Here is a 13365-nt window from a genome sequence, read left to right as displayed (position 1 = left end):
TCCTTATTCATAGCATAATACAATGTTGAAATGGAAAAACTTTTAAGGCATATGGAGAAAGAAGCCGCCCACCGACATCACCTGTTCAGTCCAGAGTCTCAGAAAACTCAGTTTTAACCCTAAATGAACTGACTGTTTCTATTTTAAAGGGGAAAAAAAAAATAATAATAGTTCAAACCTGGAGTATTTAACGATGCATCTCAAATTTTATCATATTGATGAGGTCTACCTCTCTTAATATATACACTTTTATTCATAAGAATATTATTGACCCTAGTAATAAATTCTCGATTTTCTGATAGTCAATGTATGGTAATCAGCTTCCTGATAAAATACAAGAGTGTGGCAATTGTCAGCTTTCCATATTATCCATTTGGAGATCACCTACATATCATAAAATGCACACCGGTGGAATTATCATTTCAGTGGCATATTGAATTAAGTTCAAGACTACACTGTGTGCCGAATTATTAGGCAAATGAGTATTTTGATCACATGATACTTTTTATACATGTTGTCCTACTCCAAGCTGCATAGGCTTGAGAGTCAACTACCAATTAAATAAATCTGGTGATGTGCATCTCTGTAATGAGGAGGGGTGTTGACTAATGACATCAACACCCTATATAAGGTGTGCTTAATTATTAGGCAACTTCCTTTCCTTTGGCAAAATGGGTAAGAAGAGAGATTTGACGGGCTCTGAAAAGTCCAAAATTGTGAGATGTCTTGCAGAGGGATGCAGCAGTCTTGAAATTTCCAAACTTTTGAAGCGTGATCACCGAACAATCAAGCGTTTCATGGCAAATAGCCAACAAGGTCGCAAGAAGCATGTTGGCCAAAAAAGGCGTAAAATAACTGCCCATGAATTGAGGAAAATCAAGCGTGAAGCTTCCAAGATGCCATTCGCCACCAGTTTTGCCATATTTCAGAGCTGTAACGTTACTGGAGTATCAAAAAGCACAAGGTGTGCGATTCTCAGGGACATGGCCAAGGTAAGGAAGGCTGAAAAACGACCACCTATGAACAAGAAACATAAGATAAAACGTCAAGAATGGTCCAAGAAATATCTTAAGACTGATTTTTCAAAGGTTTTATGGACTGACGAAATGAGAGTGACTCTTGATGGGCCAGATGGATGGGCCAGAGGCTGGATCAGTAAAGGGCAGAGAGCTCCACTCCGACTCAGACAACAGCAAGGTGGAGGTGGGGTACTGGTATGGGCTGGTATCATCAAAGATGAACTTGTGGGACCTTTTCAGGTTGAGGATGGAGTGAAGTTCAGCTCCCAGACCTACTGCCAGTTTCTGGAAGACAACTTCTTCAAGCAGTGGTACAGGAAGAAGTCGGTATCGTTCATGAAAAACATGATTTTCATGCAGGACAATGCTCCATCACATGCATCCAACTACTCCACGGCGTGGCTGGCCAGTAAAGGTCTAAAAGAAGAAAAAATAATGACATGTCCTCCTTGTTCACCTGATCTGAACCCCATAGAGAACCTGTGGTCCATCATAAAATGTGAGATCTACAGCGAGGGAAAACAGTACACCCAGTGTCTGGGAGGCTGAGGTGGCTGCTGCACGCAATGTTGATCGAAAACAGATCAAGCAACTGACAAAATCTATGGATGGAAGGCTGTTGAGTGTCATCATAAAGAAAGGTGGCTATATTCATCACTAATTTTTTTAGTTTCTGTTTTTGCATGTCAGAAATGTTTATTTCTAAATTTTGTGCACTGATATTGGTTTTCCTGGTGAAAATAAACAAGTGAGATGGGATTATATTTGGTTTTTATTAAGTTGCCTAATAATTCTGCACAGTAATAGTTACCTACACAAACAGATATCCTCCTAAGATAGCCAAATCTAAAAAAAACCCACTCCAACTTCCAAAAATATTAAGCTTGGATATTTATGAGTCTTTTGGGTTGATTGAGAACATAGTTGTTGATCAATAATAAAAATAGTCCTCTAAAATACAACTTGCCTAATAATTCGGCACCCAGTGCAGTGTATTGTTCAGTATGTTTGTAGGCATGGACAACTCCATAACTGTGCAAAATGTCTGCTTCCTCTGTAACGCATTTTGGGCAGTTTGAATCTGCTCGTAACAAATCCTTAAATGAGATTATCTAATTTTTTTTTTACTATGTGCCTAAAAAACTAACAGAGGGGTAGTTGCCATCTACCTGCCTTTTCTATCCGATGCCAGCTCAGAGCAGTCACTGACCGCTCCTGCCGGCGATTTGGCTGCTCCATTGTCAACAGTGCAGCTCTTCTTCCATGCTGCTGTGCTGACAGGGAGTAACTGCTGGCCTCATGCTGACTGACAGCAGCTTTCCACAGTTACACAGCAGGGAGCCAGATATTAATCAGCATGATGTCGGCAGTCATGCCCAGTCAACAGAGCAGAGCAGAAAAGAAGCCACTGCTCTGGCAACATGATGTCAGTGGAAGCTGCTGAATCGTCAGCAGGAGCGGCCTATGACCGCTCTGTGCGGCAGAGATTGGTTACACGTACAACAGGCAGGTAGTTCTTAGGCACATTGTAAAAAGTCCTGGATAACCCCTTTAAACATGACATGTCTTGTACACTCTGTATACAACATGCAAAAGTCATTTAGTTTTACAAAGATATTTTAGAAATGTATTCTATAATTGAAAACCATATTTCCTCTGTAATGGGCCCCAAGACTTTTGCCCATTGGTCTTTGAACTTCAAAATGTGTTTTGTGAGATTGGAATATATAGAAGATTACTATAAATAATAGCTAAAAATCCCTTGGCGCATCTCAACATTCCTATCATAGCCAACACACCATCTACTTGGACAAGTTGCAAATATTTATAGAGCACATTAAGCTGTGAAAAGTATTCCTTCTGTAATTGTTTGAATGTTTTAAAAGATACCTTCTTTTAATAAATGTGTCACATATCAGAATCTTACCAAAACAGGATAAAAACGCGTTTAAAATTTGGCTGCATTGCTGGAAAGAGGTTTCTTGCTGCGATAATCTTAGAAGGTTCTTTATTATCCACTACAAGTTTCAATGCCGTACTGGCATCTATATCAAGAGTAATCGATGTAAATACTTTTATGCCCAAAAATGACAAAAGTATTCTCGGAGTGATACCATCATTGGCTATTTATGGCTAAACTACTAAACTAGAGGAGGAGTTTTTGTCATCTTGCTCTATTAAACCTCTAGCATACTTCCGCTACATTGATGATCTGCTAATAATCTGGACAGGATCAAAAGATGATCTGCTGACCTTCCACGATAACTTCAACAGGTTCCACCCAACCATCAAGTTCACCCTCAACTTCTCAAAATCTTAAATACATTTTCTGGACACGACCATATACATCAAAGACAACACCATACAAACATCAATTTACCATAAGCCCACAGGACGTCCGGCATATCTTAGATGGAACAGCTTTCATCAAAGACACACAAAAAAATCAATCATCTACAGTCAAACTCTGAGGTACATTCGAATCTGTTCAGACAGCAAGGACAGAAAACTACACCTGCTATCACTGAGGAATACATTCCTACAACAAGGATACCATCCACTGGTAATAGATGAACAGATCCACAGAGCTACAAGGATACGAAAAAACAGCCTCCTGGATTACAGAGGGAGGACAACAACAGGGTACCTCTTGTGGTCACATACAACCCCCACATGAACATCCTAAGGAAAATTGGTGCTGATCTCCAACCCATATTCCACAGGGACCACAAACTGAAAGAATTATTCCCAGGACTACCACTTCACTCCTACAAACAGCCCCCTAACTTAAGGAATCTCCTTGTCAGAAGTGCCATCTCATCACCATCAGTGACGGCACATTCCCATGTAAAAACAAAAAATGCAAATCTTGTACCCACATATTACCATCAAATACAGTCTGCATACCAAACACAAATCAGGACTACAAAATCATGGATGTCTTTTCATGTACATCCTTCAATGTGGTGTACATGATACAATGTACAAGGTGTCTATATTGGAGCAACTATGCAAAAACTGCAAATGAGAATGAATTTACACAGACACACTTAAGAATGAACTGGACACGCCTGTGGGAAAGCATTTCTCTAGCCTGGGACAATGTATGACAGATTTAAAAGTCTTAATACTGAAAGGTCATTTCATAGATGGCAGGAAGAGAAAAATCTGGGAATTCAAATTGATAAGGATGTTCAATTCCTTAACAACAGGACTCAATCTAACACCTGGGTTTATGACTCACTACATGGACACAATTAACACTTCCAGATAATTAAACATCCCCAGGGCCTCTTCTCCATTTGCAACAAAAAAATCCTAATTTGATCTCCTTGATTTATCAGTAGAAGGCATCAGCCCTTACACCTCATGAACAAATGTTTGCTGTAACATCTCTCAAATGTTGTTCCTTGTACCTTTTGAATTAATTTGTAATATTGCCTGACAAAGGAGCCTCTGTGCTCTGAAAGCTTGCATATATATTTTTTGTCCGGTTAGCCAATAAAGGTATCACTCCGAGAATACTTTTGTCATTTTTGGGCATAAAAGTATTTACATCGATTTTTCTGGCTAACACTGTATCACAATATAACTTTGTATTGTACATCATTATCAAGTGTAAAAAACCTGTCTTCACACAACCACCTAAGGTGAGCAAACCTATTGTTTTTATTGTCTCCTATATTAGGGTTTTTCCCTATTGTGCGTTCTTCCTTCACAGTCACGGTTTCCTCAGATTTCAATCCCTGACTTCTTGCCAACATTCAAAACCTTGTAAGGATATAGATTTCGGAATGTTAACGATTGTTTCAAATCAGTGTATATTTTGTAAAGGCTGTAGTATTTCACAACTGCTTAACCTTATGCCATACTTTTTCAATTAGTACCATTGTAGGAGAATTGAGTACCGTGGGAAATCTGCCTGCTTCGGAATTAGAAAGTAAAAAACCCGCTCTCACTATATATCATGGAATGTTACCCACAGAGCTTGAAATAGAGGTCCCCCCCCAACCCAACAAATGTTGGCACTGCGACGCCAAGTAGTAACCACGGATTTGGTAATGCTAATCCACCTTCATCTTTGGATCTTTGTGTTGTGATTCCAAGTGGTTGTCCCAAGTTTCACCAAATAAATTTCTAAACAGAGCATTTATTTTATAGAATCTATTTTGAGGAAGCCAAATTGGAGAATAAGAATAATTTCAATCAAGTTCACCCATCCCACTATTGAAAGGTATAGTATGGACCATGCTGTGATCTTTTGTTTAAACTTTAGTAGCAGGGGTCATTCATATTCCATCATTTTTGAAGACTCCAAAATATCAAAATACTTGATTTGAGCTACTGTCTGCATTGGGATATCTGCACACGGTCTATGAGTAGGCAAAGAATCCCACTGGCGCAGGACCGACTTGTCCCAGTTTATTGTTACACCAGAGATTTCACTAAAACTAGAAATAATTGTCTTCGTACTACTCAAAGACTCACGCACGTTCCCCAAAAACAAAAGCAATTTAAACTCACCATCCATGGTGTCCAGCTCTCCTAGGGCTAAGTAGTATGATCCGAGTTGAGCAGAAAAGGGCTCTACAAATTGCGTGTTCAAGTGCAGTTTATGCTGAGCTGCAGAGTGATGAGCTGTGAGAACTGCTTCTGATCGAGCAGAGTCATAGCTGCTGAGTCTGTGTGTAGAGAGACACAAAGGCAAATCACCTACTTTAAAAACAGTAACGACTCTGTAACTTTGTTCAGAAGCCACTCTAGCATTTTATATAGCGCTGTACTGGTGCACTCTGCAAGGGTTCTGTATTTTTCAGACTATGGTGTGGACATACCCCTGGGTAATGTTAAGAGATATCTCCACTGACTTCAATAGAATCTATCAACCTTAACCTCTTCCCAATGAAGCCAATTTGCTTTTTAACTCTCCATCTTCCAAGGGCCATGACTTTTTTATTTGTCTGCCGACATCAACATATGAGGGATTTATACTGCCGACATCAACATATGAGGGATTTATATTTTGTGGGACGAGTTGTACTTTTGAATTATTTTAACATACAAAGTACTGGAAAATGTGAAGTACAGTGAAATTGCAAAAAGAATGCAAATCTACCATTGTTTTTTGTTTATACGGTGTTAATTTTATAGTCAAAATGGCCTGGTGTGATTCACTACGTCAGTATGATTACGACAATACCAAACTTGTCCAGTTTTGTTTTTTGTTTAGTGGTGAAAAAAAATTTGGACATTTGTAATAAAAAACAAATTATATATATTTATATTCTTTTGTTTGTGTTACCCTTTTCCCAAGATAGATAAAACATTTTGATCACTTACTGCATTTCTTTTGCATAGTTGCGGAGACCAAATAAAACTCAACTCTGGCATTTCAATTTTTCATTTACTTATTGGGTAAATTAATTCTGTTCTTTTGATAGACAGGACTTTTACTGACGTGGTGATACCTAATATGCTTATTTTTTTTAATTTTCATATCTTTTTAAGATGGGGGAAAATGGAGGTGATTTCAATTTTTTTTTAGGCCCCTTAGGGAATTTGAACTTACACTCATCTTATATCTAATATACTACATAATGCAATACATCGGTATTGCAGTATATAGTAAAAATCACAGTCTCCTACATAGTCCAGCCATATGCTGAGTTTCAATGAAACTTCGTTTTGTCAGGCACAGAGATCTTTAGCTGACCCATTTCTGCTATGGTAACCTGTGAAGAAAAGGCACCAGGGGGGCCCCACAGAATCCCGCTGTCGCCGCTTCTTCCGATGGATCCAAACCCCACCACCCGCCTGACGTCACACTACGCCAGACGGAGCACGTGATACGGATCTACCCTTTGCATCAACGTGACGTTCCGCACCCCCTCAAGGATGCCTAAGGTAAGATCGGCACAGTTCTACACTGTCAGCTCCTGTCCACACGGGTACAGAGAGGCACCAGGGGGTGAGACAAGGTGGTCTAATCAGACGATGACATGGTCCCACACTCCTAACAGGCTGAGAGGCTCTTTCACTACCAGTGAAGAAGAGCCTTGTCGGCCTGGATAGAGCGGCCACCAGTTTCTATGTGATATAACAGACTTATATCGGGCTAGAAACCAGCCTGGCAGCGCGTAGTGGAACCGAACAACAAACGTGAGGTTCATGGTTCGAGATAAAAGACCAGCCCGAGATTAAATTATATATTTAATCGCCATAAGGGCTCACTAAACAATCTAATATATACTCAAGGTTATACATATACAGTGGTCAGAGTTACAAATACAAAAGCATAGTACATCAAGCACAACAGATCTTAAAAGTCAATTACCGGTTAGATGGAAAGCATGGATCGGGGGTTGGGCGACCACATGGGGAAGAATGTGTGCCCTGCTTGGTTGCTGGACTTGTCCCTCACGTCTGCATGTCACGAGCTTCCCCAGGGAAAAGACAATAGGCTTTTGCTACACAGACCTTCCAACTCTCTGGGAACTCCTTCTACCTGCCCCCTGTTGAGCCCAAGTCTCCACCCACTGTTCCTTCCTGGCTAAGACACTTCCAGAACTAACGTGGCCCATACCTCCTTACTGGATGGTCCCAGGGAACCGGTTCTGGTGTCAAAGGACCCGGCCGGGCCCCTGCTACGTGTGGGTACCAAACACAGCAGTTGTAGGAGGTTCCAAAAGGCTATCTCCTCGTCTCTACAAGCTAGAGTGGGCTAGGATTCAGTCTAGCATTTGCTATCTTCCCCTAAGCTAGAAAATCCATTTTGTGAAGAGCTGGGAGATATAGTTCTTCCACAGCTCGGTATTGAAATATAGTACCTTAACAAAAGAGCACGTTAGTGATCAAACAAAGGGACATTCTGTCAGCAGCTGCAGGTGCTGGGGGGCGGGGGGTTTCTCATCCCCCTTTGCTTGCAGCAAAGGTATTTAAAAGAGTCGGATTTCACCATGCCTAGAGATCTGACAACCAGGGCACATGTGATTGTTCTAGAATATTCTTCACATAACCCATCAGCATCTTGTGATTGTATCACAAGGTGGGTGGGGGTGGGGGGATTGTGCTGCAAGAGATTGACAGTGGCATTAAGGAGGTTAACAGTAGAGAGTGGAGCTCAGTACCACACACTTCTCTTAGAGGAAGATGATGGCTATTTAACACAGACATCTCCTGCCGAGAATGCGTCCAGCCAAGCCTTTGAGCCTGCTTCATACACTCGCTCCTGACTTGCACTGTGCTTGTATGGATGAGGCTGTATATAGCGTGGGCTGAGAGAAGTGATATACTGCAGGATGGGGCTGTGTATAGAGGGGCTGAAAGGAGTGTTGTACTGAAGTATGGGGTTGTAAGGAGAGATATTACATGAGGGGGCTGTAAGATATACTGTAGTTTAGGACTGAAAGCAGTCTCCTGTTGCTGAGAGACCACTGATGTGAAACTGCAAATGCTGCTCATTTGATGCATATGACAGAGGATTATCTTCTACCATATGAAATGATTGATCTGTCAGCAATAGGCAGCAAACAACAGTGTGTGAGCTGGGGGGATTCATTAGTCTGCAGTCACACAGAGTGACTGCAGACTTATCAATTTGGACAGGAAAACCCCTTTAATTCATGGGATCTCCCCTTTAATACATCCAAAGTCATGTAAAACTGATATAGAAGAACACTTTTTTTTTGTATTTCATTAAAGCAGCCCTATATCCAAGTGTTATAAAGAAATTTTGTTCTCATTAAAGGGAAACCACCATGGTGATCAATGTGTCTGGTTCCTAAAATTCAGATGGTCAGGGTATACGATCAAGGTTTGGCATATAGCATTATATATTAATGGTCATACATATTTTGGGCCCCCTCTGTTTTTTTGTGTTGCCTTCTGCTTTACTGTATATAGTATTCTACCTACAGTCAATAAGAAACAACAGAAAATCAATTTATCTAAACTGTGGCAACAAAAGGTTTAAATAATAGAAGAAGATAAAGATTCCAACCTTCCGAATGTCCTCACGGCGGATCCAGCAGCCACATCCCCTGAGCTGATCTCCCACACGTAGCGATACAGCGCTGGAGCCGGGAGCATCCTCCTCATGTACCTCCTATTCAACAAAGCAAGGCTTACATTACATACCCCAAATTGAAGGTTACCTGTTATATCAATTTACATTATTAGCAGTATGTTTCTTATCCAACAGGGCTAATTTTTGATGCTTTATAAGTTTTTATGCTAAATGTATTTAAGACTTTTGGGCAACTTTTTTTCTCGAATAACCCCTCACGACAGCAAACCGGAGGATGTAACCCCACCTTAATAAGGACAGGAAACACAAAGAGGTCAAATAGTCTCTCCCACATACTCCCTCCAGTGTTTTTCCTGTCCTTATTAGGATGAAGAGGTCATCCTGCAGTGTTATGTGCCGGCGACAGACACTTAGGGGAAAAGGAGATTTCTGTGTACTCACCGTAAAATCTCTTTCTCTTAGCCTCTAATTGGGGGACACAGGACCTTGGGTTATGCTGCTGTCCACTAGGAGGCGACACTATGCTTATCTGAAAAAAAGATAAAGCATGGCTCCTCCCCTGCAGTATACACCCCCGGGCGGCATTAGCCTACTCCAGTTTTGTGCAAAAGCAGTAGGAGAAACGTAACATATATAACATATATAGCCATTCACAACCTGTCTCCTCCATATATCTCTGACCTAGTCTCCCGTTACATACCTGCACGCAACCTCCGATCCTCACAAGATCTCCTGCTCTACTCCCCTCTTATCTCCTCCTCCCAACCGTATACAAGATTTCTCCCGTGCTTCCGCCCTACTCTGGAACTCTCTACCCCAACGTATCAGACTCTCGCCTACCGTGGAAACCTTCTAAAGGAACATGAAGACCCACCTCTTCCGACAAGCCTACAACCTGCAGTAACCACCGCTCCACCATACCGCTGCATGACCAGCTCTACCCTCACCTACTGTATCCTCACCCATCCCTCGTAGATTGTGAGCCCTCGCGGGCAGGGTCCTCGCTCCTCCTGTACCAGTCGCTGTCACATTGTGTTCAAGATTATTGTAATTGTTCTTGTATTATACCCCTTTTTCACATGTAAAGCGCCATGGAATAAATGGCGCTATAATAATAAATAATAATAATAATAGCATAACCATGCCTATAAAAAAGACAACTATGTTGGAACTCAAAGGAAAACCAATATGAGAACTCAACTTAAACGGCCCTGAAGGGCAACAGGGTGGGTGCGGTGTCCCACAATTAGAGGCTAAGAGAAAGAGATTTTACGGTGAGTACACAAAAATCTCATTTACTCTGTCGCCTCATTGGGGGACACAGGACCTTGGGACGTCCTAAAGCAGTCCCTGGGTGGGAAGCAATGGACGAATATTATGTAGACAGTTCCCTACGATTGGGATACCGCAGCCTGTAAGACACGTCTGCCCAGGCTCGCATATGCTGAGGACTGGGTATGAACGCTGTAGTGCTTAGTAAACGTGTGTAGGCTGGTCCAGGTGGCTGCCTTACACACTTGTTGTGCCGAGGCCTGGTGCCGAATGGCCCAGGAGGCCCCTACCGCACGTGTACAATGTGCCTTAATACCTGCTGGAAGAGGAGAATTTTTGAGGCGGTAAGCCTCTTGTATGGTGGATTTAATCCACCTGGCAAGGGTAGCCTTAGAGGCTGGCAGACCCTTGCGAGCACCTTCCTGAAGGAGGAAAAGAGAATCAGATTTTCTGAAGGACGCAGTCCTAGACACATAGATACGCAATGCCCTAACAAGGTCAAGCGTATGCAAAGCCTTTTCCACTCTATGAACCGGAGTCGGACAGAGGGACGGTAAGGAAATCTCTTCTTTGAGATAGAAGTTTGACACAACCTTCGGGAGAAAGGATGGAACCGTACGGAGAACTACCTTATCCTGGAAAAAATTCAGGAATGGCTGTCTACAGGAGAGTGCCGTGAGTTCAGACACTCTACGTAGTGAGGTGATGGCCACGAGGAAAACTACCTTCTGGGATAGAAGACGGAGTGGAACCTCCTTAAGAGGTTCAAAGGGTGCTTCCAGTAGTACTGTGAGCACCATGTTAAGGTCCCACGTTTCTAGTGGTCGTTTGTAGAGGGGAACCAATCGTGAAACACCCTGGAGAAAAGTTCTGACTTGCGGTCTGTGAGCAATGCTTTTTTGAAAAAGTACAGACAGAGCTGATACCTGGCTTTTAAGGGAGGCCAGAGATAGTCTGGCTTCCAGGCCCGATTGAAGAAAACCGAGTACCCTAGGTAAGGAGTAGGGTAGTGGGGCTTGTTTACAAGAATCGCACCAGGTAAAGAAGGCTTTCCAGGTACGGTAGTAGATCTTGGCAGAAGTTGGTTTTCGTGCTCTGATCATGGTTGCAATGACATTTTGCGGAAAACCTGCCTGTGTTAGCACCCAGGTTTCAATGGCCACGCCGTCAAACTGAGGGCCTCTAAGTTCTGGTGGTAGAACGAGCCTTGTGACAGAAGATCCGGGTGGTCGGGAAGACGCCAGGGAACGTCTGCAATGAGTCGTACGATGTCGGCGTACCATGTACGCCTGGGCCAGTCCGGAGTGACTAGGATGGTTGGAACTCCCTCCTGTTTGATCTTTCTCACCACTCTGGGAATCAGGTTCACGTCTGGAGTGCCCCAACGATGGCAGATCTGTTGAAAGACTTCGGGATGAAGAGCCCATTCTCCCGAGTCTACTCCTTGCCGGCTGAGAAAGTCTGCTTCCCAGTTGTCTACACCCGGAATGTGGACTGCGGAGATAATAGAGTCCGCTTTCTCTGCCCAATGGAGAATGTGTGTCATTTCTTGCATCGCTCGGGCACTGCGGGTCCCCCCTTGGTGATTGACATATGCTACGGCCGTAGCATTGTCCGACTGGACTCTGATGTGGGAGGCTGCCAGTAAGTGCTGGAATGCTCTCAGCGCCAGTAGAATGGCACGGATTTCCAGGATGTTGATGGGCAATGTTGCTTCCGCTGGAGACCACTTGCCCTGTGCCCTGTGGTGTAGATGTACTGCACCCCAATCCGTCAGGCTTGCGTCGGTGGTCAGGATCTTCCATTGACCTGGGAGAAAGGATTTTCCTTTTGTAAGAGAGGACCGGTTGAGCCACCAGTGAAGGGACTTCCTGGCTCACAACTTCAGTTGGAATTTCCTGTCGAGGGAAGAAGGGTTCCTGTCCCATGACCTGAGAATGTCTAGTTGGAGAGGTCTGAGGTAAACCTGAGCAAATGGAACCGCTTCTATTGCCGCCACCATCCTGCCAAGGACTCTCATTGCAAATAGGAGAGATCGGGAGGATCTGTTGAGAAGGGTGCGTAGCCCGATCAATGTCCCATTGGCTGATGCAGCTAGAAGAATATCTTTCTACGGGTACTCCCAAAGAGGACATTATAGCATCCCTACTTTTCCTTCAAAAAGCAACGAGATTTCTACAGAAACATCAGCGTAATCGGTAGTGGTAGCAAGATCATCAGTCTTATCAAATTCTGTGAGGAGTGCACTCTGATTTAAGTCCTGGAGTGGGGATGTGACTTCGAAGGTGAAGCTATGCTCTATTCCATTTAAAGGGAAATACATGTTTGGACCAGCTCTCGACGACATACCAGAGAAAGTCGGAGATAAGAAAAAAGCCCTACCTGAACCTAGAAGTTCGAGGAAAAGATCCTTTTGACTTTCTCAGGAACAACCTCTTCAGTACAGAGGAAACGGGAAGTCAGGAAGGTGGAGCTATTCAAAACATGGACGGGGCAGAAATCTTTTTCTCTCCCAGGGCCAGCATCAAAATAAACCATGATGCCAAAATAGTAGGGGGTTGCATCTCAGGATTCCTTCCCCAGTTGTGCAAGCTGTGCACAGACCCATGGACTCTAAAATCAGCTCAAGAAGGAATAAAAATAGAATTTTCCTCCTATCCCATACAGAGAGTAAAGATGACTCAACTCTCCTCTCCAAAGCTACAATCCAACTTAATAGTCGGTCTAAAAGGCCTTCTATCCTCAGGTGTAATCTTCTTGGTTCCAGAAAAGGAAGAGAACAGGGGACACATCTCCAGACTCTTTCTCATAAAGAAACCAAACTGGTCTCATCAGATCATAATAAACTTGAAATCCTTGAACCAACACACAGTATACAGGTGGTTCAAGATGGAGTCGGTCAGATCGACAATTCCCCTGATAGGGAACGACTTTGCCATGGCTACAATCGATTTATAAAACGCATACTATCACGTCCCTATTCACCCAACCTATCGGAAGTTCCTGAGGTTGGCAGATGTCCAAGGAAGACAGACGGTACATTATCAA

The 13365-nt window shown here is 42.9% G+C and overlaps 1 protein-coding gene across 3 annotated transcripts in view; it reads right to left on the bottom strand.

The window, feature by feature from the left end:
- The window catches only part of TEN1 (TEN1 subunit of CST complex), a 43141-nt gene that overhangs the window by 5210 nt on the left and 24566 nt on the right, over positions 1-13365 (bottom strand). For 2 of the 3 annotated variants that reach the window (XM_073683924.1, XM_073683925.1), the window contains 2 exons: positions 9019-9123; positions 5544-5701 (listed from right to left, as the gene is read on the bottom strand). In XM_073683924.1, the coding sequence (XP_073540025.1) occupies positions 5544-5701; positions 9019-9123 (263 nt within the window). Of the gene's footprint in view, positions 1-5543; positions 5702-9018; positions 9124-9486; positions 9575-13365 lie in introns of all 3 variants that reach the window. The other variant, XM_073683926.1, reaches the window with a different exon arrangement.

This window comes from Phyllobates terribilis, unplaced genomic scaffold, assembly GCF_046119375.1.
Source record: "Phyllobates terribilis strain yellow unplaced genomic scaffold, ASM4611937v1 Scaffold_5__5_contigs__length_657084704, whole genome shotgun sequence".
NCBI lineage: Eukaryota > Metazoa > Chordata > Amphibia > Anura > Dendrobatidae > Phyllobates > Phyllobates terribilis.
This window is presented reverse-complemented; position numbering and strand designations above follow the sequence as displayed.